Genomic DNA, 27,704 nt, shown 5'->3' on the forward strand with positions numbered 1-27,704 from the left:
ATGGCCAGGAGCCGGGCCACCCTCTGCACATGGCTGGGCTGCCCTGCGCTGCTGGGCTGCTTTGTGCTGGGCTTTCTCATAGGTGAGTACAGAGCTCTGGGACTCAGCCTGCAGCTCTTGTCCTCCACAGATACTTCTATGCGACCCGTGTCGTGATTAAGTTCCCATCTAGGAGCTTGGGCTGCTGTCCAGGGACTTCAGATAACGCTCACTTGCACCAAGAGTGTTCATCTCTCAGATTTGTGTCTTTGGAGAGGGAGAGGAATACAGCAGTCACGCTTCAGCAGAAGAGGAGCCACAGTGAGCTGACAGCTCCCTGCAACAAGCAATCCAGAGAGGAGAGGTTAACAGAAGAGTTTGAGATTTACATGACTGCAAAACCTCCAGGATTTTTCTTTCTTTAATTTTTATTTTGTGATTCCTTCTGAAGGTCTATTGAAATGCTCCTATTCTGTTAAAGGAATGCAGACAAGGAGGAGTGCTGTCTAACAGCCAGGAGCGGAGCTGCTGAATTTTCCATCGTGTCCAATGCACTGCACTACAACTTCAGATTCATTTCTGCAGTCACATGCAACATTTGATTTTATGTCTAAAATCGCATGTCTGCATCTGTCCTTTCTAACCTTGTGTTGCAACAGAAGCAAAGGGCTAAAGCATGAAGGAAGGCTATGAAATATAAAAGTTGTTGTTTTCATTTAGGAGATCCCTAAACGGCAAATTTCTGGTGGTTTTGCTACAGGGGCTTTTGAGTCCTAGGCTTTTGCTTTGAATACGCTCATACACAGGTTTTTAAATACCTGTAAAATTAAGGAAACTTCACACATGATTCAGAATCTATACCATAGTTAAAAACTAACAAGAGATGAGTCTGCCTTAAAAATTAACAATATTTACCAGAGGTTTAGCTTATGTTCTTTTAATGATGTCACTTATTTTGCAATTCAGCCAGTGCATTTTTTTTGCTTCTCTGTTTCACTCCTCTGTTTGAGTCAGCAGGCACTGACAGAGAATACTCTAAGCCCCAGTCATCCTCTTGACTTTGATGTGACGCTCTGTACTTGAAGTTCCACGTGGGCCCATATATGTGAGAGCTAGGGCTCTTGCTAAGTAGGATCTTTTCAATAATGACTTTTTCATAAATAACTTTTCAAAATGTCTTTCAGGATGGTTTACAAAGCCAACCGAAAAAAAACCCAACTCTTCAGATGTCTTTCAGAATGTGAGACAGAAACTTGTGGATGAAATGAAAGCCGAAAGCATCAAGCGATTCCTTCGGTAAGCCCTGCTCATCTTGCCTTGTGATTAATTTCATCAGCCAGGAAAGCTGGGAAGTGATAACATCAGCTCCAAGAAACAGTCCCTGAAAGCAGAACTGCTAAGATGCATTGAAAATGCCTGGTTTGTGCAGGCTGCCTGGGGAGAGGGGAAGGGAGAGACCCTCAACCCTTCTGCTGCTTTCCTCCCCATTTTTGAAATTGTCTTTTCAGCACATGGGTAATTCCCTCAAGCTCTATTGCTTCCAGTGCTCATCAGAAAATTTTGCTATGAAGATTTTCCATAGTCTACATCTAAAGTAGTATAACTGCTTTTTTCTTCATGACTCTCTGAAGCTCTAGCATCAGAGATGTGAAGAATTTTGTTCTTTGTTCTCCGACAGAGATTATTTTACTTTATTTGGTAAAGACTGATTGCTATTAATTACATTTGATTGATAATCTGTCCAATGTGTCCTTAATTTTTCAGTATAAGCAATAATCCAGTTAATCCAGTTAGTCCAAGTAGAAAATCTATACATTCAAAAGGTTACAATGCTTGCATGCCACTGAGTTATGTGTGTAGTTACAATTTGGAACAAAAGATGATGAAGAGAGGTGGCTCAGGTTTGATATTAGGAAAAATTTCACCTCAGATAGAGTGAAGTATTGGCACAGGCTGCCCAGGGAGGGTGTGCAGTCACCATCCCTGGAGGTGTTCAAGAACTGTGTAGATGTGGCACTGAAGGACAGGGTTAGTGGTCATGGTGGGGTTGGACTGTTGTTTGCATTTGATGATCTTAGAGTTCTTTTCCAACCTTAATCATGATTCTGTGATTCTTTGATTCAATGAACTGATAACTACTACTGGTGACCTTTTGTTTTATTCTAGCTCCTTTACCAAGTTGCCTCATCTTGCAGGAACTGAGCAGAATTTTCTTCTTGCCAAACAAATTCAAGGCCAGTGGAAGGAATTTGGATTGGATTCAGCAGAACTTGTTCATTATGATGTGCTGCTTTCCTACCCAAGTGAAACACAGCCAAACTACATCTCAGTAATTGATGATCAAGGGAATGAGGTGATATTTTTAACGATTAAGCTATATTTATGTAAGATCTCTTTTAAGAAATGATGTCTTCCTCTGTCTTCACACTCCCTCATCCCAGCACTGGGCTTTATATTCTGATAAAAAATCCAGTGGAAAGAGAACTCAAATGTAAAAATAGTTTTCCAGTCTGTGCAGCAAAACAGAATGGTGTGGCTTAAATCTCAGTGCCTCATACAGAAGAGAAAGGACGTGAGGATAGGCAGGGACTCAGCGCATGTATGCCACAACATGTGAGAATGGCCACCACTGGTTCATATTAGAGGTACATCTAGACCAAAATCCTCTTCCTGCAAACAGCTTTAAGTAGATACCCAGGCAAATTTAAGGAAAAGAAACATGTCCAATGTGCATAATTCTTCCAGTGTCTAGATGTTTTCAGCTCAAATATGATTGTATCACATTCAGAGAACATGTTAGACCTCTTTTCCAAGTATTTAATTGGTTAGTACTCTTATTAGCTCTCTGTTCCAAGTGCCTTTCCAGGGTCTGCTTGAATGTCTGTACAGTTGTTTCCACACATAGCTGAGGAATGCCGTGCAGTGCTGCACACCGTATGGAGTACTGCCTCTTTTCAATTGCTCTGAATATGATCTTACTGCCTTCCTGGGGTGTTGGAAGTAATAACAAATGACTCGTATGTAGTCACCTTCTTCATTTTTTACACCCAGGAGAATTAATAGGTAGCAGTGAAGAGGGAAGATGGAGCTGCTAGGGAAGCATCATAGCACACTGTCAGGAATGGAGACCACTGGTAGGAACTGAGGAATATGTGCTCAGGAAGGAATGAACTTAAAGTTAAAAGAATGGAGAAAGCCTTCCAGAAACTTCTTAACACAATCTCTGGGACTCTCACAAGGTAACAAAGAATAAAAGTAAACCTTGAGACAATGTGAGTGTTACAGATAGATAGTGGTGAAAGGCTGCATGTTTAACTGGAGTGTAAGTACTTCAGAGAGGTGAATAATGAATAATAACATAGGTGGGAGTTATCACAAGAAATGCCTGTGAAGGCATGGATGAACTAGGTGTCTCTGTATTGCCATCACCTCTTGGCATTTTTCAGCTACTTCTTTACTTAAGTGACTGATGAACATCTTCTGACAAGTGATCTGTATTCATAGCAGCGTTATGTTATAAAAATTCAGCCATGTATCCTCAGCTGATTTTTCTTTGAAGTTACGCATGATGCTTAGCATTCCATCTTTTTGCTGACAGTTTAAGGAAATTAGCATATCATTTGCATTAACCAAACTTACACCTTGAGTTGCACTGCTGGACCAAAGACTTATGTTATTTATTGATAGATTTTCAATACTTCATCATTTGAACCACCTCCTCGGGGATATGAAAATGTTACTGATATATCGCCACCATATAATGCTTTTTCAGCGCAAGGAACACCAGAGGTGAGAAAGAAAAGAAGGGGATTTGTTGACTGAAATCATGTTTTGAGAAACACTTGGTGGAGTGGATTGCTTCCACATTTCAAAATATTCCTTGCAGAAATTTTAATTAACCACTACTACAAGGGAAGAAAAAGACAGCTAGGCCACATATTGTGCGAAGTTTAGAAGGCTATTTAAAAGAAGCCTTTCTGAAAGTGTTAGAAATGTGGTTCGTGAAACAAGTGAAGAGCTTCTATTTCTATGGAAAACTGGATACATCTCAGATTACTCCACATTACTCAGTCATGTGGAAAGGATTTCCATAAGTCTTAAGTGGAAATAACTATAGAAATCATTTTGAAAGACATTTTGGATTGAGTGTGTGTCTTCAGAGGTTAAAAAATCACTGGAACTAATAATTCTTCATGGCTAGATCAGTCAGGAGCAGCACTGTTTTATATATATATATGAATAAAATTATATAATAGCAAGTGTCTATGTGTACAAGAACATCTATCCATGGCCACAGAACTTTGTTACGTTTGCAGACCGCGTTGTTTTCATTTGCAGCCTTGCTTTGTACGGCTGCTGGGCAGCATTTAAGTGCAGGGTAATACAGGAAGGTCAGCTGCCTAAGACAAGATTTCCTGTAGATATGATGGAAATATTTTGCTATTACTTTTATCGGGGCTGGAACTCGTGTATGGAAATGCAAAGTATATCACACATGAAGAAAACTGAAGAGGTATTTTGTTTGTTTGATGACCAATTGCCAACAAACTGATGTTCTTTACTGTACAGGCAGATCTGGTATATGTGAATTACGGCCGCACTGAAGATTTTTTTAAGCTGGAGCGTGAAATGGGAATTAACTGTACAGGAAAGATTGTCATAGCCAGATATGGGAAGATCTTCAGAGGAAACAAAGTGAGTACTGTGTTTTATTGTTTTTTATTATTATTATTATTTTTTTTTTTTTTTTTTTGTAGGTATCTTTGTCTAATACTGCTCATAGTAAAGCCTGCAGGAGTTAACAACAAATGTAAGTTGCAATATATGAGCAGAATCATAGAATCATAAAATAGCATGCTTGGAAAGGACCTCAAGGTTCATGAAGCTCCAACCTCTCTGACACAGGCAGGATTGCCAACTGCTAACCTGGCCTTAAACACCTCCAGGAACCACAGCCTCTCTGGACAGCCTGTTCCAGCACCTCACTCCCATCTCAGTGAAAAACTTCCTCCTGACATCAAATCTAAATCTCTAAATCTCTAAATAAAGGATCAAAAAATCCTTTGATTTAAAACCATTTCCTCTTGTGTAAGCACTATCTATCCATGTAAAATGTTTATTTTCCTTCTGTTTATAATCTCCCTTTAAATATTGAAAGGCCTTAATGAAGTCACCCCACAGCCTTCTCCAGTTGAACAAGCCGAGCTCCCTCAGCCTGTCTTTGCAGGGGAGGTGCTCCAGCACTCTTATCATCTTAATGGCTCTCCTCTGGATGCTCTCCAACAGCTCCCCATCTTTCCTGCGTTGGGACCCCCAGACCTGGAAGCAGATGGGACCTCATGAGGGCAAAGTAGAGTGGGACAGTTATCTCCCTTGCGCTGCTGCCAACCTCTTCTGATGCAGCCCAGGATATTGTTGGCCTTCCAGGCTGTAAGAGCGCACTGCTGGCTTGTGTTAAGTTTTCCATCTGCCAGAACTCTAAGTCCTCTGCAAGGCTACTCTCAAGGATTTCTTCTCCCATTCTATATATACACCTGAAGTTACCCTGACCCAAGTGCAAAATTCTGCACTTTGCTTTGTTGAACCTCATTAGGTTGATATGGATCCATCTCTTGAGTTTATCAAGGTTCCTCTGGATGGCATCCCTTCCTTCTGCCCTATCAACTGCAATAGTCAGCTTGGTGACATCAGCAAACTTGCTGAGGGTGTGCTCGGTCCTATAATCTGTGTTATTGATAAAGATGTTGAAGAGTCCTGGTAATGCATTCAGCATGTCTGCCTTCTTTACTATAACTTGTAACAGAAGGAAAATCGTTAAGCATACTAATCTTGTGAGAGTGATATGACTACAAACTCTTTAGACAGTTCTTGCAAGAGATTAGTTTGGGGAACAGAGTATTTTGTAGAGCCAAGGTATTTACTACTTTTCATCTAAAGAACTGCAGTATTTTGGAGAAGGATTCAACATGGATTCTGATGTACAGAGATTGAGTAACTACTCCTTTGGCTTTGGACATCAACTCCAATAAAATTCAGGATAGAAGGAAAAGGAGGGTAGTGGTTAGTTTTTTTTTCTCTCAGTGTTAGGCCTTGTGCTTTATCTCACAGCTTTGAGGTATGATTTAAAGGTGTGACACAAATAATGAACTTAACATCTTTTGTTGTGGTTTGCTCTGATGAGTCTGTGATCATTTTCACTTTTCCACATATATATCTTCTAAAACTGCGTCCCCATGGGAATAAATCACAGCACTCAAAATTGTTATTTCACTTAAGAAAACCTGTATTTCTTAATGCCAAATCATTTTACAGGTTAAAAATGCCATTTTAGCAGGAGCCATAGGGGTCATACTTTATTCAGACCCTGCTGATTACTGTGCCCCAGGAGTAGATCCTTACCCAGATGGCTGGAACCTTCCAGGCAGAGGAGTCCAGCGTGGGAATGTGCTGAACCTGAATGGAGCTGGGGATCCTCTAACACCTGGTTATCCTGCAAAAGGTAAGTGGCAGATCCGTACCTTGGACCATCAAGTACTTTCTAAAATGATACTGAAAGCTACTGTAGCTCTAGAAATTCATCTGGTTTTGGTACAGATGCAAAGAGAAAAGCTACTTAGAATGACTTCTAGCAGTCATTCATTTTCCTGGTGCACAGTAGATTCTGCCTGTATATCATTTCGACTGGTTGCTTTTGAGTTAGGTGGGGATGGTTACATTTTCTGGAAAATCTCTTTGCATTTTCTCAGCCTTACAACTCTCAGATGAATGATTTCAGGTTTACAGACTGCAAAGTAGTTGAAAATGAGTAACAATTTACAGCTATTTTTAAATCTCTATGTTTCGCAAGAGGACAAGTTTAAACTACATTATATTCTATCATCAAAGAGAAGTAATAGCTTTGCTTGGAGGCATGTTTTCTTTGTCATCCAAAATTCCAAGTAGAAAAACAATTTAAAATTCTCTATATAGGGTGTAAATTTCTGTAATAAAAATAACAGTAGCCTAAAGCCTTTTGAAACTTGGCACCATATGCTTGTCTTGTCTCTATAGGCATCCTGAATTAAGGTGCCTACCAGTCCTATCTGCCAAAGGGTTGGCAACAAAACAGTGCTTCTGGCTTGTGTGATCACTACTGGAGGCATCACACAACACCATATAGAAAAAAAGCAAACCTAACAGGGCAGGCTGTGTGCATTTGGCTCACTAGATTCAGAGAGACAGTGAAAGTCTGCAACTTAGATAAATCACAGCATCACAGAATTGTTGGAAGGACCTCCAGAGATCATCGAGTCCAACACCCACATGCATCTGTGGATGTCTCCTGAAGCTGGCAGAAAGCAAACACCAGCTTAGTTATCTCACATTCAGCTTTGAAGAGACACAATAATGTAGATGGACATGCTAGCATGTAGATGGAAGGCTAGCAAATCTAGCCTTCAGTCAAATGTGCATTCAGATTAGGGATTCATCCACACCAATCTCTTTCTACAACCAACTTTAAGGGATGCCCATGCAAGGTTAGAAGCAAAGAAGTGTGTCTGATATGCATAATTCTTCCAGTGTCCAGATTTTTTCAGCTTGAATGTTCTCTGAATGTGATGCAGTCAGTCTCTTTCAGAGTCCTCTTTAGACCTCTTGTGGGGGCTGTGCAGACTCTCTCATTACGTTTTGGTTTTCTAGAAGCAATATCTAAGAAATGATGTAAGAAATGATTTAGGAATTGATGTATGCTTGTGAGTGATATGTGGCTGCATCGATCAAAAGAAATCTTGGTTTAGTTTGGTGAAAGCTGATAAGAATGCTGTACAATGGATATTTTGTTCTGGCTTTTTAGAGTACACTTTCCGATACAAAGTGAATGAAGGTGTAGGGATTCCAAAAATCCCAGTTCATCCCATTGGATATCATGATGCAGAAGTGTTATTACAGTGAGTATACATCAGTCCTCTTCACCACAATTTAGCATTCACAAATGTACTGTGAGATTTTCTTGTTCTAAGATGGTGGAATCTGTATAGTTACTTGTATTTATTGTTATTCTGTAGTAGTGTGTGCTTCAGAAATTTCAAAGATTTGGAGCAATGTTTCTGGCATGATGTTTTTAGGAGTTTTGTAAGACCACTTTGGTTTAGGCGCACCAGCTTTTAAAGGAATTTCTGGTTTTAGCCCACTGTTCAACTGCTTTTCTTGGTTTTCACTTAACAGTGCAATGGGAGGACCTGCAGCTCCAGACAGCACCTGGAAGGGAGCTCTGAATGTATCATACAATGTAGGGCCAGGATTTGCAAACAACTTTTCAACAAGGTCTGTTTTAACACTCACCTGTTCATAAAAACTGCAAAAATGTCCACAAGAAAAAGACTGTGAAACAATACAACCAGATGTGTTCTAATAGCAACATACAATCGTAGAATGGTTTTGAATGAGAGGGACCTTGAAGTCAAATCTAGTTCCAGCCACTCTGCCCTGGATAAATTAACTTCATTCTTAGTGGGGAATACTTAATGATAAATATTAGAATTTGGAGGTAAATGGTCAAAACTGCAGTGTTGCTCAGTGTTCCCCAATGTAAATGGATAGACAGATGCAAAGAGTATATATCCAGTCTATCTATCTATTACTTTTCTTTCATGTTTCTAATGATCAAGGGGAAAATAGTTAAGCCAATTTGTAAATGTCCAAAAGGGAAGCACTACTAATTAGGTAGTCCTCTTCTAGATAGCTTTCCATCGTCCACTGGAAGCCCCCCCAGTGTTTCTTTGAACATAAGAGCTGTGGAATGGTTTGTGAGTCCATCAACTGTTTCCCAAAGCTGGTAGTTCCCACGGTGGAAAGCCTGTAAAATAGCAGGATATAAGAAAATGAAGCTCAGTGTCTGACTAATTTGATTAGGGAGAAATTGGATGTGGAACTGTTGGATTAGCAATAGTATTTTGCTCTTTACCTTTTTTCATCTCTGATGGAGAAATAAAACTGGTCAGGTCTCCAGCAGTTGCTGGAGCAACTTTGAGCAACTTCTTCCTGCAGAACAAGATATTATTTTGACACTATATAATTCTGCCAAGACTTCATTTATCCTTTTTCTTTCCTTGTCTGTTCTAACACTATCTGAAAATGAACAAAGTAGGAACAAAGTAGGAAAAAAATAAGAAAGCATAATCAAGGTGCTGTTTTGAATGTCTTCAAGAGTAATAAAACCAACAGTTAGAAAAGAACTACCATGATTCATTGTGAACACGTATGCAAAGGAAATATTTTTGAATGCACTTTTTAACATCTTCCCACTTGATAGGAGAAGTAGTTTTTGTAGAGATTAATCCTGCATATACTTTTCTATCAGAGTAATTCCATATCGAAAGGAGACTTTTGAGTCTAGGTAGACAGTCACTTGCACATGGAAATGTGCAAGCATAAGCATGTTCAAGCCACAGGTGCCAGTTTCTTTCTGGGCAGTGATCCAGTAGCTGTCTTGAGAAGTGGGTCTCGATTTTGACAGCCATGCAGATCTGCTGCCAAAAAGATGAGAAACTCTTGGAGTTTTGCCGGACCCCAAATCAGTGTTGTTTCATTCTTTGTGTCTTCTATACGTTAAAAGGGGCTGAATAGTACATTATTTTTAGTTCTTCTAATACCTGAATTCCCTTTCTTTTTATGAAATTTCATGAGAAGTTTTTTTTTTTTAATGTTATTTTGCTTTGACAAATTTTGATCACTTTGATCTGCTGTCTTAAACAGAGATTTCAGTGTATTTGTGCATAACTGTTTATAATGACCATCTCTCCAACTTTTATCACAATTCATGTAGTTTTGCTAAAAAATCACAGTGTATTCCTTATAAAGATATTTATATCCGCAGTTATCATTTTGATCAAAATTCAGGTTCATTTTTAGTTACTGTGTAGACTTTTCAGTTTCCTGCTCTAACATACCTTTGACCAATTGTCACCCAGAAATAACAATTCAATAAATTCTGTCACCATTTGAAACTTTAGAAGCTGACCTGTAAAGGCCTCTTCCTGTCAACAGTTTAACTTGAAATATGAAATGGGAAGCTGATGCAGCATGATGGATTAGACAACTGCTGAACACACAAAGCAAAACAGGAACATAAACTTTCTTACTTACAAGCTTCTCAGAGATGGTTACACCAACTGCTTTTCATTTCAGAAAAGTCAGAATGCACGTTCATACAAACAATGAAATTGCTCGAATTTACAACGTCATTGGTGTCATCAGAGGAGCTGTGGAACCAGGTGAGCATAAGAATTCCTTCTTTATTGCTGTTTGGTGAAATTGTCATTGGGTTTCAAGAAAAACTCACTTTCTAGGATAGCCAGAGAGTGTTGGAACCTGAGAAATCTTTAATAGCTTGTCCCATCCCTCCACTACACTGTTTTTAATAGGCATTCTCAAGAATATACTTGAATTATAATGCTAGAATGATAGACATAATTCTTTACATGCCTGTCCTTTTACCATGGGATTCTGCTTATATAATTAATATGCTTTGTCTGGCAAATCTTGACAGAATGCAAAGCGCAGAAAACTGGTTATGATTTAGGACCTTAACATCCTATTGTTGGGACTGAGTAACAAGGCGTGCATAAAAGAATGCTAATTCAAAAAGTGTGTAGAATAGATTTGCTTGCATTGGAAGGGGCAGTAAAACCCACCCTGTTCCAACCCCCTGTCATGGGCTGGTTGCCCGCCACCAGCTCAGGCTGCCCAGGGCCCATCCAACCTGGCCCTGAGCACCTCCAGGGCTGGGGCACCCACAGCTCTTTGGTCAGCAGTGCCAGGGCCTCATAAAAAAGCCCTGCCAAAATTGCCAAATAAAAATTTTCTTCCCTATATCTAATCCAACTCCCTTTTAGTTTAAAAGCTTAACTTGTTGTCCTATCTGCATGCTTTCGTAAAAAGTCTTTCTTCATCTTTCATATAAACCCCCTTTAGGCACTGAAGGGCTGTAGTAAGTTCTCCCCAGAGCCTTCAGTTCTCCAGGCTGAACAACCCCAGCTGCCTTAGCCTTTCTTCATAAGAGATGTGTTCCAGCCCTCTGATCATCTTCATGGTACTCTGGACCCACCCTAAGAAATCCTTGTGTTTCTTTTATTGGAGACCCCAGACACAGATGCAGTACTCCAGGCAGGATCTCACAAGGGCAGAGCAGAGGGGGACAGTACCCTCTCTCACCCTGCTGCCTCCCTGCTTTTGATGCAGCACAGGATACTGTTCTCTGTCTGGGCTGTAAGAGCACACTTGGCTCATGTCAAGCTTCTCCATCCTGAACACTGGCTTCTCAGGTCTGCCCTCAGTCTACTCATCTCTCAGCCTATATCTGTGTTTGAAATTGCCTTGAGCCAGATGTAGGACCTTGCACTTGGCCTTGTTGAACTTAATGAGGTTTGCATGGGTCCACCTCTCCAGCCTGTCCTGATCCCTCTGGATGGCATCCCTCCCCTCCAGTGTTTCAACCACACCATGCAGCTCGGTGTCACTGACAAAGCTGGTGAGGGTGCACTATCACAGAATCACCAAATCACAGAATGGCCAGGGTTGGAAAGGACCTCAAAGATCATGAATCGCCAACCCCCTGCCACATGCAGGGCCACCAATCTCCCCATTTAATAGTAAACCAGGTGGCCCAGGGCCCCATCCAACCTGGCCTTGAACACCTCCAGGGTCGGGGCATCCACAGACTCTCTGGGCAGCTGTTCCAGCACCTCACCACTCTCTCTGTAAAGAACTTCCCCCTGACATCCAACCTGAATCTTCCCTCTCTCAAAACCATTTCCCCTTGTCCTGCTGTTATCTACCCTTTCAAAGAGTTGATTCCCCTCCTGGTTGTAGGCTCCCTTTAGGTACTGAAAGGCTGCAGTGAGGTCACCCTACAGCCCTCTTTTCTCCGGGCTGAACAAGCCCAGCTCCCTCAGCCTGTCCTCATAGGAGAGGTGCTCCAGTCCCCCCACTAAATCCCACTGTCCATGTTACTGACAAATATGTTGAATAATAATGGTGGAATCAACAGAAATGCAAATAACCTAAATGCATTTTTAAGTCAGGATTGATATTGTGTGCTTGTTTGCAGATAGATACATTATTTTAGGAGGTCATAGAGACTCCTGGGTATTTGGTGGTATTGATCCAAGTACGGGTGCAGCTGTTCTTCAAGAGGTCGTTCGAAGTTTTGGTAAAATGAAGATGGAAGGTAACTTAATTATTATGGAATTAAAGTGATGGATATGGAAAAGAACAGCTTTGAGAGACTGTGATGAATATTCCCAGTTGCAGCTGCTTTGATTTAAGCTTCACCTTTACAGAAAGTTGGTTGTATATTTCATTATGAAATATACAAATTCGTTGAAGAGATGCAAATGCAGCATTGCATCTTAGTTGGCTGAATTTATTCCCTCATCTTTCTTGTCAGTGTAATATTACTACTTTAGTTGTATGGAATGAAAATGTTACGTTAAGAAGAAATGTCTTTGCAGTAATATGTTTCTCTAAAGAACCTAGAATTGTTGTTTCTTTTTTTTTCCCTGCTATTTCAATTAAGTCTATTTTTTTTTAAGAGATTCAATTAACTGTGGTGAAATTAAACTTGAAAATTAATTTGGTGACTGCAGGCTGGAGACCTAAGCGAACTATCATTTTTGCTAGCTGGGATGCAGAGGAATTTGGATTGCTGGGTTCCACAGAATGGGCTGAGGTAAATAAAATGGTTTATTAGCACTGGAACATTTAACAGATTATTTGCTGTTAAAATTTCATTTATTGTACATATTCTGTACTTATAGAACTTGGATTTTGCTTTCAAAATATGTAAAAGAAAATACTTAAATGTTTTTATTTAGTTTGTTTATCAGTAGAACACAAAATTGCAGAACAAAAACCAGAAACATAAAACAGCATCATTCATCTGTTAACAAAGCTGAGATTTCTCTTTCCTTGGACTTGCACTAACCTTTTCTCCCATGAAATTATGTTTTGCTTCCAGCTGCAATAGACACTCTGCCCCTTAATGTTGTTTTATGGGATATTAGACAAAGGAAACATAATATAAATTACTTTTAAAATTATTTATTGACTAGAGGGAGTTGGTTCTAAAACTTCATTTCTCCTGAATTCCAGTGATAACAAAAGTGTACTGTATATTAATCTTTTATTTATGGTTTCTTTCTTTATCTATCTGGGCACGTTTAGATGCTATCAAGAGAAAAAAGAACAATTTTAAGTATGAGGTGTATGGAAGCATGATATTTAAAAGATCTATTTCTCTTGAGCAAGTAATGAATAGATTAGTTCTCTGTATGCTTGTTCTCATATTACTACTGCTGCTCTGTAATGTTTTTTGTTTAATAATTTAACAGCCAGTAATCTATCATTTACTATTTCACTCCATGGCAGCTGTAGTAGATTAGAAGCCTCTAAGCACCTCTCATATCTGAACCTCAATGTTTTTCTGTTATTGTTTTCCTGCTTTGTCTCAGTGGTGTGCATTCCTCCTCTTTGACACCAAAATTAGATTTTAGTTTCTCTGGAGACATTCCTCACAGCTTACATTCATTTTCCTGCAGCTGCCAGATCTGCCATCTACTAAATCTTGGGAAAAATTAATCCATTATATTTACTGTCTTCTCTGTAACAAAGACTCTGCAAGTGTGGCAACGTCCTTTTGTTACATAAACACATCATGAAGGAATTTATGCTGCAAATATGCTTTTCCACATATGCGTGGCCCCATGTATGCACACACAAGATTGCTTTCTTCCTTCATATTCTCCTGCAGAATCTTCTCTAGCGTTTGTTTTGAAGACAGTGAGTGCATTATCGAGTTATCAATTATCAAGCTAATTTGTAGTTTGCGTGATTTAAAAATAATTAGTTGGTTATAAATTGAATGAATCAAGTATCAATTACTAACCTAATTAGAATATCTATTACAAAGCCAAGATTTAGTAACATATCCCTTCCTGATTAGAATATCAATTCCAAAAATAATTACCGGTTTGCAAAAAAAATTCAGCATATGTGTAAATATTTATCATGAAAGCAATGTGTAGTTGACTCAAAACTGCTTTGATTCATTGTTTTTAGGAATGAGTGAGTATAGAAATGACAGCAATACCCACTTTATCATTGTTAAAATTCATTTAAATACTGGAACGTGATATCAGTAGCAAAACTGGTGAGGCTACATTTAGAATACTGTGTCCAGTTCTGGGCTCCCTGGCTCAAAAAGGATAGAGATCTCCTAGAGAAAGTCCAGTGGAGGGCCACAAAGATGATAAAGAGCCTGAAGCATCTCCTGTACAAGGAAAGGCCTGGGTCTGTTAAGGCCTGAGTAACCTGGGTCTGTTCAGCCTGAGGAGAAGAAAATTGAGGGGGGATCAGATTAATGTTTGTAAATATCTAAAAAGAGGTGGGAGGCAAACAAATGAGGCCAGGCTCTACTCGGTGTCTAGTGACAGGACAAGGAGCAGTGTCCTAAAACTTGAACATAGAAAAGTTCCATACAAACATGTGGGAGAGCTTCTTTATGGTAAGGGTGACAGAGCTTAGGAAGGAAGTTGCCCGGATAATTTGTTTAGTCTCCTTCTATGGAGATATTCAAGACCCATCTGGACTCTCTCCAGTATGAGAGGTTGGTTGCTTTCCAGACAAAAATGAGTCCCAGAAGCAAGAGTGAATGTTGTACGCTCAGATCATTGACCCATCCTCAAACACCACAGTGATTGGCGAAGAACATTGTGCTACTTATCCTGACTTGTTTTCTAAAGGTAATGTGGTTAAAACAAATGAACAATAAAAAGCCCACCTAATATACTTAATATGCTCTTCTGTAAATGTCATTAAATGAAGGTAATAATTACACTTTTACAACCCCAGGAAAATGCCAGAGTGCTCCAGAAACGGGCAGTGGCGTACATCAATGCAGATTCTTCTATAGAAGGTGTGTCTTACTTTTAAACTCACTTTACTTTATGGATGTCAGTTTTAGTAGTTACTGTGTATTATTGTCGCATCCAGAGCTAGCAAACATCAATTATGTAATATTCGGTAATTGTAGCAAATTCAGAATGAAGTGGAGGGAGAGGACAATCCAAATCCTCATGTTGCTTGCTTGTTGCAAGTAGTGCCATCCATGAGCTGCAGTCCACATATCTGGAAGCCAGAAGGCCTCCTCTGTATTCAGTGTTCTGTGCAAATGAGCTGAGCAGTCTGAATTTTTAAATCTCTCTTAACTGCTTTAGCAATTATTATACAATTATTGTTATGATGTATGGCTGACATACCTGCAGCTCCAGCTCCATTTACTGTGGAAGTGCAGTATCTTGGGACACTATAATTATTTACAGTCACAGGACAATTAGTGTCAAAACCTTGGAGTTATGTTTTGTAGGTGTGGGAAATCATTTTGTTGCTTTGGGATGGGGTGCACCCCTTTGTGCAGTGCTGTGAAGAGGGAGGCTGTGCAGAGTTCCTTGCAGAATATGCCTGAGCTGACATAGAAAAATAGGCTCTCAGGAGTGATTCACAAAAAAAGTGACCCACCGTTATTTAATTTACTGTGTCTTTCAGATTCTCAAAAGAATCTGGCATACAGGAATGCTGCTTATAAGCTAGACTTGGGAAGTTAGAGCAAGCACAATGACCTAAATGAGAATAGCAAGGATAATATCATTAAATTATTTTGAGCTTTGTTACAGAAGATCTTCATTTGCTGTTTTCTGTGCTGAAATCATCATAGAATCATAGAACTGTTTGAGTTGGAAGAGGAAGAACCCTTAGAGGCCATCCAGTCCAACTCCCTTGCGATGAACAGGGACACGTACAGCTCCATCAGGTGCTTGGAGCCTGTCCAGCCTCACCTTGAGTGTCTTCAGGGATGGGGCATCCACTACCTTTCTGGGTAACCTGTGCCAGTGTCTCACCACTGTCACTGTGAAAAACTTCCTAATATCCAGTTTAAGTCACCCCTTGTTTTGTTGGAAACCGTTTCCCTTGTCCTGTCACCACAGACCCTGCTAAAGAGTCTGTCCCCTTCTTTCTCACAGCCCCCTTTAGATACTGAAAGGCCGCTCTCAGGTCTCCCTGGAGACTTCTCCTCTTCAGGCTGAACAGCCCCAGCTCGCTCAGCCTGTCCTTGTAGGGGAGGAGTTCCATCAGTAGAGCCCCATGAATCTGTTCAGCACAGTTCTTTCTGGCATTGCTTTTTCCATGTTAAACCCAACCATTTTGTGCTTACTCTGTGTGAATAAAATGGATATCAGTAGGCACATTTAAAAACTCTTCTTACTCCTGTCAGCAGAAAATTCTGTCTGTCACAAAAGGATTGGAAGGAAAGAAAAGACAAATCCAGTTTCTAAATGCTGTGTTGGAGGTTGGCTGTAAGGACAGTAGAGCTGTTCCTTCAATTATACAGTGTACATGCTGTGGAAAAAGTGGAGCAGAAGTTCACACTTAGATCTTGTGGATGAAATAATAGCTTTACAACTGCTTCATATTCTCAGCATGGATTGTAACACGTTCATTTTTTTCAGCTGATCTGCAGCCAACATGCTGCTGCATTAACTATTTTCTTCCAAATCCTCGTTACTCAAACACATCTCTTGCTTTGTGCATTAAAAAAATGTGAAAGTAAAACCAGTGGGAAAGATATGTAGTAAGGCAAAAAAGCACCATCACCAGAGGACTGTTTTAAGTATTCGGGCGTCTTTCACTTTCTTCTGAGCATCCGCTGTAGAGGCAAAACATCCATATAGTCTGGGAATTAATTTTTTTTATCATCATGCTTTTTCTACAGTGCTTCTTGTGCCATGTTTCTATTCATTGGCCTTGAGACGTGAAAATCCATAAAAGGAACAGCAAGTCATTCTTTTGAGTATTTTTGTGTCTCTAATTTCCAGTTCTCAAATAGAGATTCTTGTTGGAAACATTATTAATGTTATCAAGTGATTTTAACATTATCTAGAATTTTTTACAGTGTTGTTGGGTTTTCTGTAATTGTTAGTCCAACGCTGGCTCTTGTGAGCATGCAGTGGATGACCCCAGGTCTAAAGCAGTAACAAGACCTAATGACAGTGTTTTCTGATGTTTCATTATGTCAGAACCTTCTCACCCTTCTTGTTGTCCACATCTGAGGAGAGAGATGTTTGCCCAGCTGCTGTTGGGTGGCTACAGAAAAGATTGTGTTGCAGACCTGCCTCCCTCAGCAGTGGCAGCAGTTTCTTTGCAGTGGGGCTCTTGCTGCTATGACTGACAGCTTCCCTATGAGATACTTACCCACTTACCACTCCATTCTGTTGAATGCAGGCTTTTGGGAGCATGTGAGAGACAAGGGTCAATGAGTGACAAGTAGCTGATGAAGGATAGTTGCACATATTCCAGAACTACGTGGAAACTTCATTACATTACTTTGCATGTTCAATAACCAGTGCATAATTGTGTAGAAACAGGAGCTTACAAAGTGTGACCAAATAAACAGTCTGTTTCTGTGTATATTCTGAGGAAAGATCTAAATTCTTTGCCTTGGAGTCGAGGAGTTTGTCTAAGAAAGGACTGCAGGGCTTAATCCATTAAGAAGATAATGTCAATTGTATGTGGAGGGAAGATTTCCATGTCTGTGCTTCATTTTCAGGCAACTACACATTAAGAGTTGACTGCACTCCTCTTCTCTACAAACTGATATATAATCTAACAAAAGAGGTACTGAATCAGAGTGTTTATTGTTCTTGATTTTCTGAGAATGTGCAAATTTATTGGATAAAATGGGACTATTGAGTAATATTGCTTTTGTCTTACAGCAATGCTGAAAGAATCTTGATCCTACTCTAATCAGTAGCAAAACATTCTCTCAGTGGTACACAATCCTGGCTCACAGTTCCCTGGTACGCTGAGCAAGGCTGAAATGTATCGCTGACATAGCTGGAATATTATTTGCAATATATAGTGAAACAATTGTATGTAGAGATAACTATATATATGTATGTATAAAACTTGGAATATAGATAATTGGATAAATAAATAAGTTTGAGATAAGAAAACACTTAAGCAAGATCAATTCTTGTAAGCATGCAAGGAAATAAACTGCATTTGACATTCAAGTGCGATCTATTACAATCTAAGATCTATTTCTTTTCACACTGGCTAGATACCAGTTGTTCTCAGATCCCCTTGAATCACCTCCAGATCTCACTGAGCTTCTGAAACACTGTAATAAATATCAGAGGACTGAATGGGCTTTGTAGTGGGCCAGAAGTATGGATTTGCTTTACTACAAGTGGTCAGATCACGTCTCCTTTGCTTTTTTAACTCTCAGCACAAATTATCATGAGGCTTAAAGACGTATTTTCTCTCTCTGAAGAATCTCATCTACAATGCATTTTCTCTACATACTCTTTTTTTCTTTTTCTTCTTCTTTTTTTTTTTTTCAGTTTTGTGCCACAGTTTTCTAGAGCATAATTTCTGGCTATCTTTTCTTACTTCTTGACTGGTGACTGCCTGCCATGGAAAATAAAATCATGGCTCAATTTTTACAGTGCTTCAATTTTGTAGTTTTCAATTCCAAACCACCTCAAATTTACCAATATTGATGTGTCCCAAGTGGCCTCCTGTGACCACATATCTCTCATTCTGAAACCTTTCCTTCCTACTCCTTTGACCTTCCCTGTAAGATCATTAATAGAAGTTTTTGGGATTTCCCCAAGGAAAATGATGTTTTTTTGATGGACTGAAGAAGAGAAATCAGAGATACTAAGGGCAATGTGTTGAAAAATCACTTCTACCTAGGCCACCATTTCTGGTAGCATAGAAACACATGTACAGGTGACTGATTAACATTGTAGAGCTGTGATATATCTTTTCCTTGCCTCACTGATTCTAGCATCACAGAATAAAATTTATGTAAGGATTTGAACATCTTTTTTCTCCTGGGATCTGATTCCAGACTTAAATCTAAGTTAGAATGGACAGTTCATTTTACAAGGTTCTTAGCATTGTATGAAAATGCTGGCCAATGGTTTTGATATGAGCAGAGCTGTTAGAATGACATCTCTGACAGAGCATGAAGCACTTTCACTTGCCTGTGTCAAGAGTTCAGCTTGCTCCTGTTATGCCATTTCCAATTTAGCCTTAAAACTTTACTGAAATGCCCTGAAAATGACAGCAGTCAAATGACTGCTTCACAAAGTTGTTATTTTTTCTGCTAACTGTTGCCATAATTTTAGAGGTCAGAGCTCCTAGGATTTTCAAGGATTTTTGGAGTCTGTATGTTTTTCAATGCTGTATTAAGACTCAACAATATTATGCATCTACCCATGCACATTTATGCTTTGCATTAAAAAAAAAAAAAAAAAAAAAAGAGAAAGAAAAAGAGAGAGAAAAATCCCAATCTTGTGCAGATCATGGCCAATTTTACACTTGAAGGACAATGGTAGCTTTAGCCAAGGCTGTCACAGACAGGTAAGCATAGCTGGAGACCTGGACCAGGGTTCTGATTTATGTGAAACTCTGTCATAGTTCTTCTAGCAGCTTTGGACAACCAATTTCCTAGCTTCCTAATTTTCCATCATGGATACATAACTACCCTTTTTTTTTTTAAAGGAAAGTGTGTCTCGCACAACAGGGCTCCGATCTTGGCTGTGTTCCACTGACACTACTTCAGACCACAATTCCTTTATAAGCTTCCTGTAAGAAATGCCAATTTCAGGCTCAGCCTGTTGAGGGAACGCCATTGTTTTGTGGTGCAAAGTTGTGGCGGCTTAGGGCTGTCTTTTCTTCTTGCCAGCTGAGAGGTGAACAGCTGGAGCAGCTCCTCAGTACTGTCCTGTGCACTTGTACGTGTGCATACACAGCGCTATAATAAGTTGGTAAAAAGTCCTGGAAGCCCCAAGTACGCTTCTGCTTTCTTCCAAAACCAGATGGGTTTAATTTTGTGTCTTACAGCTTTTGTCTTGCTCTGCCCTCTGCCTGTGGTTGGTTCCAGGTGACTGTGTGATGCTGTTTAGTTGCATATAGAAGTAAGCAGGGTAGGTGTGCCTCCTTGCATACAGCAGTGCTGTTGGTTAAAGTCTCTTTTGATACCAGTTTGACTTTGAGGTACTTCCAATGAGATTATAATGTATTCCTCTCCAGATTTCAAGCCCTGATGAAGGCTATGAAAATAAATCTCTTTATGAGAGTTGGCTTGAGAAAGACCCTGCACCTGAAAATAACAGTTATCCCAGGTAAGTAATTTGTCTGTTTTCACTTTCCCAATGTTTTCATTGTTTCACAGCACGGCTCTTCTCTGGAATTCTTCAGGATGTGCTGTTGTTCACAGTGCTGCAAAAATCTTTTAGTACTTGAAGTCTCTAACAATATCTAAAATGAAATAAAATGTCATGACCTTTTTTTGAATGATTGTGACATCTATGTCCACTACAAGAACAAAATCTCACGCTCTTTGAAAGTCTGTTTTGAACAGAAAAACATTTTGGAAAACAAACACGGAAGTGCAGGGTGGGGAAAAAATCAAAGTATAGTTTAGTTACTCTTCTAAATAATATCAAGACTGTTATGCTAAGCAAGTACTTTGTTGAAAGAAACTGCCTCAGGCGGTAGTTAAAAGCTCTCATGATAGTTATTCTTTGTTTGTACAATGGATGTAGATGTTATACGTTAAAAATCTATATCTGAAGATATTAAAACCTCAGCACGTTGTTTAAGCCCATGACTGGTAAGGCTAAATCTTACATTCTCATAAGGCAAATAGAACTGCTCCCTGTATCATTTGACCCAAATATTCTGCATGGATGACCCTATCAACTTTTAAGCCTTGGTAACATGTTCTTGTGACACATCAAACTCACTTGAGGTTTCTTCCTTTTGAAAAACCTACTAGATCTAATCCGTCTTAGCTGATATTTTGCTTTTCCTTTGTCTTGCAACACCTATCCAGCAGATGGCAATATTTACTTGTAAGAGACAAATGTTAATGTCTTCTGCTGTGGAAATTGTTTGCCAGGCTTTGGACTGTGGAGTACTCTAAGTATGTAAGCACATCTGTTTTTACATATATTGCCTCCCAATTCCTTTTAATTTGGGAATAAGTATTTAATATTTTAAGATTGCAGAGGCTTATCTGATGCAAATCACTTCTCGTGCACGCCACGTTCATTTTTTTCCTAATGTGGTCACAATCAGGGATGCTACCATTAAGAGATCCTTGTAGTAATACTGGATACTGGATGGAATAAAATCAGTTAGGGTAATTAAGCTTGCTGCTCATCTACTCTCTAATCTGACTGGCGTCCCTGGTGTGCCTTTCAGAAGCCTTGACCTCCATTTCTATGAAAATCTGCATTTGCATACATTACCATCATTTAATAAAATAAGTACTGCCTCTCTGATGTGTTCTGTTTCCTACATGAAGAATAAACAAACTGGGATCAGGCAGTGATTTTGAAGCTTACTTCCAGCGACTGGGAATTGCATCTGGCAGAGTCCGCTACACCAAGAACAGGGTGAGCCAACAGACTGCTCTGAGGGGTTCAGTGGTGCTGAACATTCATCTTTTAAAAGCATTTATTCATAGTTAATAAAAAAAAGCTTCAGTGAATTTTTGGCTCGTTTTTGACTCATCAGTACCATTTTAGAATTTAACAAGAAACCTAATGGCGTGGAGAATAAAATGTTACTGTAATGTGTACATTTTATGGGCTATCAAGTTCTCAGGAGTATATTTATAGTATCTGATTGGGAGGGTGGATTTCATTCCACTGTGCTATTAGTAGTCCCCTTAATATATACATCCCCCTGGAGTTTGTTCAGGAAACTGTGCATTATTCAGAGGGGCCACAGCTGAGGATTTCTGTGATCCCAAACTTCAGACTGATTTCCAAATCAGTGAAGGCCATATCTGTACAAGGGAACTGAAGTCAGGTCTGCGTAGGTGGGAAGAAGGAAACCTGCTCCCTTATTCTTGTGTGACAGCCCGTGGATTTGGGTTGCTTTATTTTCTGAAGATGAACACACAAAAAGAGGGGAAGGAGAGCAAATTGTGTTTTCTAAGAAGTAGCTTTTTTCATTTGGAAGCTGTGCAGAACATCATGGCAGCAATACAACCTTCACTGTAGTCACTGACAAATTTACTTGCTCCTTTTTTTTTCAGAAAACGGACAAATTCAGCAATTACCCTGTTTATCACACTGCGTACGAGACCTTTGAGTTAGTGGAAAAATTTTATGACCCCACCTTCACGAAACAGCTAGCAATTGCCAAGCTGCGAGGCAAACTGGTTTATGAACTTGCAGATTCCCAGGTCATTCCATTCGACTGTAGAGACTATGGAGAGGCTTTAAAAGGGTACAGTGACAGAATTTATGAATTGGCTAAGAAACATGAAAAACAGTTGGAAACATACGGAGTATCATTTGGTGAGTAATAGCCAAAGCAGAATTTGTTGAGTGGGTCAATTGGATTTATGCAGTGACATGATGTATCTGTTCTCTCTCTGAAACTGAATTCCTTTTCTGTTTCCAACCTGCTATCATATTAAGATCCACTAAAAAAAGATCTTTCTGAACCTGACTGGAATGAATACATTATTGTTTAGAGATGACTGAGTTACAATAATGTTCATGCATATCATTAGGTGTGTTATCACAGTACTGGTGAGCAGCCACAAACCAGAATCAAAAGCAGAACAAAGAGATAGTATCAATCTGGTTCTCACCCGTGATCAGATTATTTTCTCTTCCTTAAAAAAGAAGACAAATCGCCCCCCACTGTAAGGGCAGAGCCAGTCTGAGACTGCCTCATGAGAGTGAATGTGTACAAGTCTATGAGGCCGGTTTTCTGTAGTTATATTAGCAACTTCATTTCCAATTCAGAGCTTACAGCAGACAAAGTGGACCACTTGATGGATAAGAAACTGGTTGAAAGGCCGCAGGTGGTCATCAATGGCTCTGTGTCCAGGTGGAGGCCGGTAACGAGCAGCATCCCCCAGGGCTCTGTCTTGGGACTGGTGCTCTTCAACATCTTTATCAGTGACATCGATGACAGAGTGCACCCTCAGCAAGTTTGCTGAGGGATCACAGGTTAGAAGACATGTTAGCTTTAATATAGTCGTCTTTTGAGTTGTCTGAAATGTGAAGAAATTCAAATCAAATCCCCACTCGGGGGAAACCTAAAAAAGACATTTAAAACTTCCTATAATGGCCTAGGTAGAAAACTCTTGACCATTTTGTAGTGATGTTGTTTTTTGCCATCAGACCACAACGGAAGCCCTTTGTGATGTTGATGGGTTGCCACGACTGAGAGTTTATCTAACAGAAAGACTTAATTCATTGAGAACTGCAGTATATCGTATGAGGAAACATCAAGACTGGACTTTCTTTTTCCACTACTGGAATATCTCCCAACATTTCTATTAAATCTTTTATTTCCATTGTTCGTATTTCTTTCCCATTTCACATTAGAACTTTGCCCGAATTGATGCATATATATACTATATGCATAAATGATGCATATATATACTATACTGACATATACTATGTCAGGTAGGCTCTACAAGCAATTTTTGAGGCTTTTTTTTCCCTATCACTGAAGTCCTTAAGAACTTCACAGATGGGGCACTTTGACAAGGCACATTTTTTTAACCTTTTCGTTATTTTTCATTATTTTCATGTCTCTCCTCTGATGCCTGATCCGTTTTAAAATATTTCTCAGATAAAACTATGATTCTCATTTTATGTTTATTCAGTGGCACCAGAGTGCATTGCAATAAAGATGTAGTTTTTTACATTACTGTGAAAATCAAAATTCATTTCACCCAACATTTCTATGGAGCTGCTTATTGACATCCCCGAATGTCAGAAAGCTGTTAATTAAAGCTGAATAAATCACATAATTGTCCTTCAAAACAGTTGATGAAGTTTTTAATTTGCCTTTGTGCTACCATTTCAGCTGTTCCTCTGATACAATGAATGCTGGAAGCCTTTTCTTCATTAAATATTTACTTGTAATAATGAGCTATTTGGAAATAAGGCCTGTGGGGGAAAAAGAAAAAAAAAAAAAAAAAAAAAGAAGTGATAATATTTCTCAAACAAAATTGGCAGCATGGAGTAGCTCATGAACATGAGCACAAATTCTCTTATATGTTTTCAGATGACCTTTCCTTTTTCTCTTAAATCCCCTCCTACTGCTTCTGAAATACAATCTGCTGCCTCAATGCAGCCATGATGTCAGCGGGACATCTGTCCTCTGGCAAGGTGATAACTACTGCCCCAGGGAAGTGCAGTCGTGGACAAGTGCAAATCCTCCCCAGCAAGGTGACTCCACACCACAGTCCATAAACAGGTTGCAGGGGCAAAATCTGTGCTTCTACTTAAGTAGATTCTATGATATTCTGGATTATCTAAAGATTTCTGAAACTTGTAGGCAAAATATGCAAGTTGTGAAACTTCCTTCTGTGCAGTGAGTTTTGGTGAGGCCATTTCTGCTCACAGCACCCGCCTTGTTCTACAGAAATCAGCTGCAGAAATGGCTTCTTTTCCCCAGGTCTGTATCAAACAGCCCCTTCCACGGGGAAACCATTGCTGCTGATATTGTCATTAGCAGGAGGTCTGCTGCTTCTGCGGCTCAGCTATGGCACAGGGTTGGATGGGCTGCCAGGGGCAGAGCTGGAGAAAGCAACCAAATGTGTGGTCAGGCGTAGCAGGCAGCGTCTGGGGTAGCAATGATGTGGGTGGCACACGGGGCCGTGGCTGAGGTCTTTCTTCCTGCTGGTAGTGCAGCTCTTCCAAGCCTGCACTGGGGAAAGTAATACATTCTGTGGCAGATGGGAAAACTACTGCAAGCAGTGCAGCCAAACACATGTAGTTGTGCTCCCCCTGGTTAAATGGAAGGTGTACTGGGCTCTGCAGATCGTCTGAAGTTGTTCAAATCCTTCCCATTCCAGATCCTCTTTTTTCCGCCGTGGGGAACTTCTCAGAGGCTGCTGCTGAATTTCACAGGAGGCTCGAGCAAGTGGACAGGAAGGAGTAAGTCTGAAAACATAAGGACGTGTGTATCTCATTTTGGTAAAAGCTCATCTCTTGGTATTTCCCTTCTTTGTCCCAGGGTACTCCTGAAACCCTCCATCAGACTTTGGTTGGTTGGAATAAGTTACAAATGCAGACCAGCTGAACTTTCAGTCAGTTTTGGATTTGCTCCTAGTGCAGCCTGCATTTCTTTCTCTCCGTGGGGTGATATTTATCTTGCTTAGTTTTCAGCCACCTTAAAGATATAATTACTTGTCTTGAGTCCCTTTATATTTAATGGAGCAAAATTGGTATTTTGAAGGGGCAGTTAATCACATCTTCTTTGGGTAGCGAGGGCACTGACTGCACAGGGAGCCTGTCTGATTAGTATAGAGCAGAGCCCTTGAACTCTGAGACAGGCAATATCTGCCAGGATTAATTCTGCTTTCAGTGATGAATAGTATCAGCTGTAGAGCTTATAAATATGAGTTTGTCATTACAATTATTGTAATAAATGGAAAAGCAGATAGCAGCGGAAGATAAAGTTGGACTGAGCTCTGTATTTAGACACCTATGCTTGAATGCTGTAGGTGTCACAAATATTTATACTTTTAGCACACCTGAAGGAGATAGAGTGATGATTGAGAGTATATAAAACATTCATGTGCTTGAATACCTAGGGGGCAGCCCAATGGCCTTAAGTTGCACCAGAGGAGGTTCAGGTTGGAGGTTGGAAAACACTTCACAGAAAGAGTGTTGAGGCACTGGCACAGGCTGCCCATGGGGGTGGTGGAATCACCATCCCTGGAAGTGTTCAAGAACTGTGGAAATGTGGCACTGAGGGATGGTTAGGAGGCATAGGGGGTGGGTTGATGTTTGGGCGTGATCTTAGAGGTCTTTTCCAATCTTAATGATTCTGTGGGACTCACATGCCCTATGGGTGCAGTGGCTGGAGGCCACTATTTGCAAAGCTTCACCTTCTGTCCAAAGAAGAGAAGTATTTGAATGAAAAGGATCAGTCATGTTTCCTCACTATGTGAAATGCATCTTGTTTCCATTTTCTGCAGCCCAGTTGCAGTGCGAATCATCAACGATCAGCTGATGTTTATAGAAAGAGCTTTCATTGATCCTCTTGGCTTACCAGGAAGGAAGTTTTACAGGTGAGATAATAGCTTTCTTAACTTGTCCAAGTTCCTTAACTGTCTAAGTTAAGTCCTCTAGCTCTTAAATTTCTTAGCTGTCCAAGGTGATTTTGGAGATGAATTCCACTCAAACAAGTCAGCCAGTTTAACTCCTATGTAGGCTGTAGGTAGGCATCATAGCTCAATGGATACTGTTTTAGGTATTATTCAGCAAGTAGGAGACTTTGTTGATAACTTGCAATCTGCACCACCCTCATTGGTCTTCCCAGTTCCAGCAGTCTATTAGCCAGGACACTCTGTGAAGCTTTTATACAGCCCATGAGCTATTCTGTGGAGTCCTGTCCATCCCACCTTTAGTTGCTTGCTGTTGTCTTTAATCCTTAACTGGTTGTTATTGAAATTTTCTCTGTACAAGCCTGTGGGTCTGGAGGAAGGCAGTGCTCGATTCACCACCCTCTGTAGAAGTCCAATGCGTTTCTTGGTTCCACTTGCCAGAAGCTAGCTTCCAATGTCAGGTGCGCAACAGCCTCACTTTGCTCACAATATCCCCCTTTTTCCAATGGCTGGATACATCTGATGGCTGGATGCACCTGATTCACTGGCTGATGGCATTTGCACCATGCCAGAAGTCCCTCAGGCAGAGGGACTTCCATCCTCCTAGGATAGTGTTCACACTTGTGTAACAGTGAAATGGTTGTTTTCTGCAGTTCTTCTTGTGAACATTGATTTATTGTTCATTTCTAGTTGGGGGGCATCTTTCACATACTACAAATGCACTTTTTTACCTTTTATGAACAAAATAAATTTAAAAGTAGGACTGCAATTATTCATTATTTAAAAAAAAAAAAAAGTTATGATTTTGTCCACTCCAGATCCCATATAATTACTGCTCCTCTAAAGAATCCGTGCCTTTCTTACCAATTCTCCCATAATTTTCCACATTCCTTTCCCAGATTTCACAGTTACCACTCATTTGCTGCATTATTTTTTGGGACTCATGTACTTTTCTCCTCTGTTGTACACCCATTTGCTATTTTATTCCACGTTCTGTACTGTCGCATTAGTTCAATATATTTGTTGAGCTCTCATTTACAAAAGTTCCTAGCATGGTTTCATTCCTAATTAGAGAAATGCACTGTGTTTTCCCAAGGAGAAGGTTCTCTGTGCTAAACCTGATCCCTTCCCTGTAGAGTTGGTCCTATGGGCTGGTCTGTTCTGTCTTTCTAAAGACAGTTCCAGCTAGACTACCTTTATATTTAGTGAATTCTAGTCTTCTTGCAATTCTTTAAGCGTTTCGTAGCACACATTTTTACAGTTTCCCCCAATGAATGCACATAATACTCATGATTTTTTTTACTTAGTATATTTACACTTTTTTTTTCCCCACAGACATGTCATCTTCGCTCCAAGCAGCCACAACAAATACACTGGAGAATCCTTCCCAGGTATCTATGATGCCATGTTTGACATTGAAACCAAAACCGATCATCAAGGAGCCTGGGAAGAAGTTAAGAGGCAGATTTCCATTGCAGCCTTCACTGTGCAGGCAGCTGCAGAGACACTGAAAGAAGTAGCATAG

At 39.9% G+C, this 27,704-nt stretch overlaps 1 protein-coding gene across 1 annotated transcript; it reads left to right on the top strand.

Annotated features, from left to right (window-relative positions):
- On the top strand, positions 1 to 27,704 carry LOC306955623 (N-acetylated-alpha-linked acidic dipeptidase 2-like; the record flags this gene model as incomplete). The annotated part of the gene is made up of 19 exons (XM_079546944.1): positions 1 to 82; positions 1,164 to 1,275; positions 2,146 to 2,332; positions 3,667 to 3,768; positions 4,549 to 4,674; positions 6,292 to 6,478; positions 7,814 to 7,907; positions 8,185 to 8,283; positions 10,147 to 10,232; positions 12,068 to 12,187; positions 12,606 to 12,688; positions 14,869 to 14,932; positions 17,621 to 17,688; positions 20,116 to 20,207; positions 21,395 to 21,485; positions 22,133 to 22,397; positions 24,923 to 25,004; positions 26,051 to 26,143; positions 27,515 to 27,704. 19 exons carry the CDS (start codon positions 1 to 3, stop codon positions 27,702 to 27,704), a joined length of 2,223 nt encoding a protein of 740 aa, XP_079403070.1.

Source organism: Tetrao urogallus (assembly GCF_951394365.1).
Source record: "Tetrao urogallus genome assembly, chromosome: 1".
In the NCBI taxonomy this organism is placed as follows: Eukaryota; Metazoa; Chordata; class Aves; order Galliformes; family Phasianidae; genus Tetrao; species Tetrao urogallus.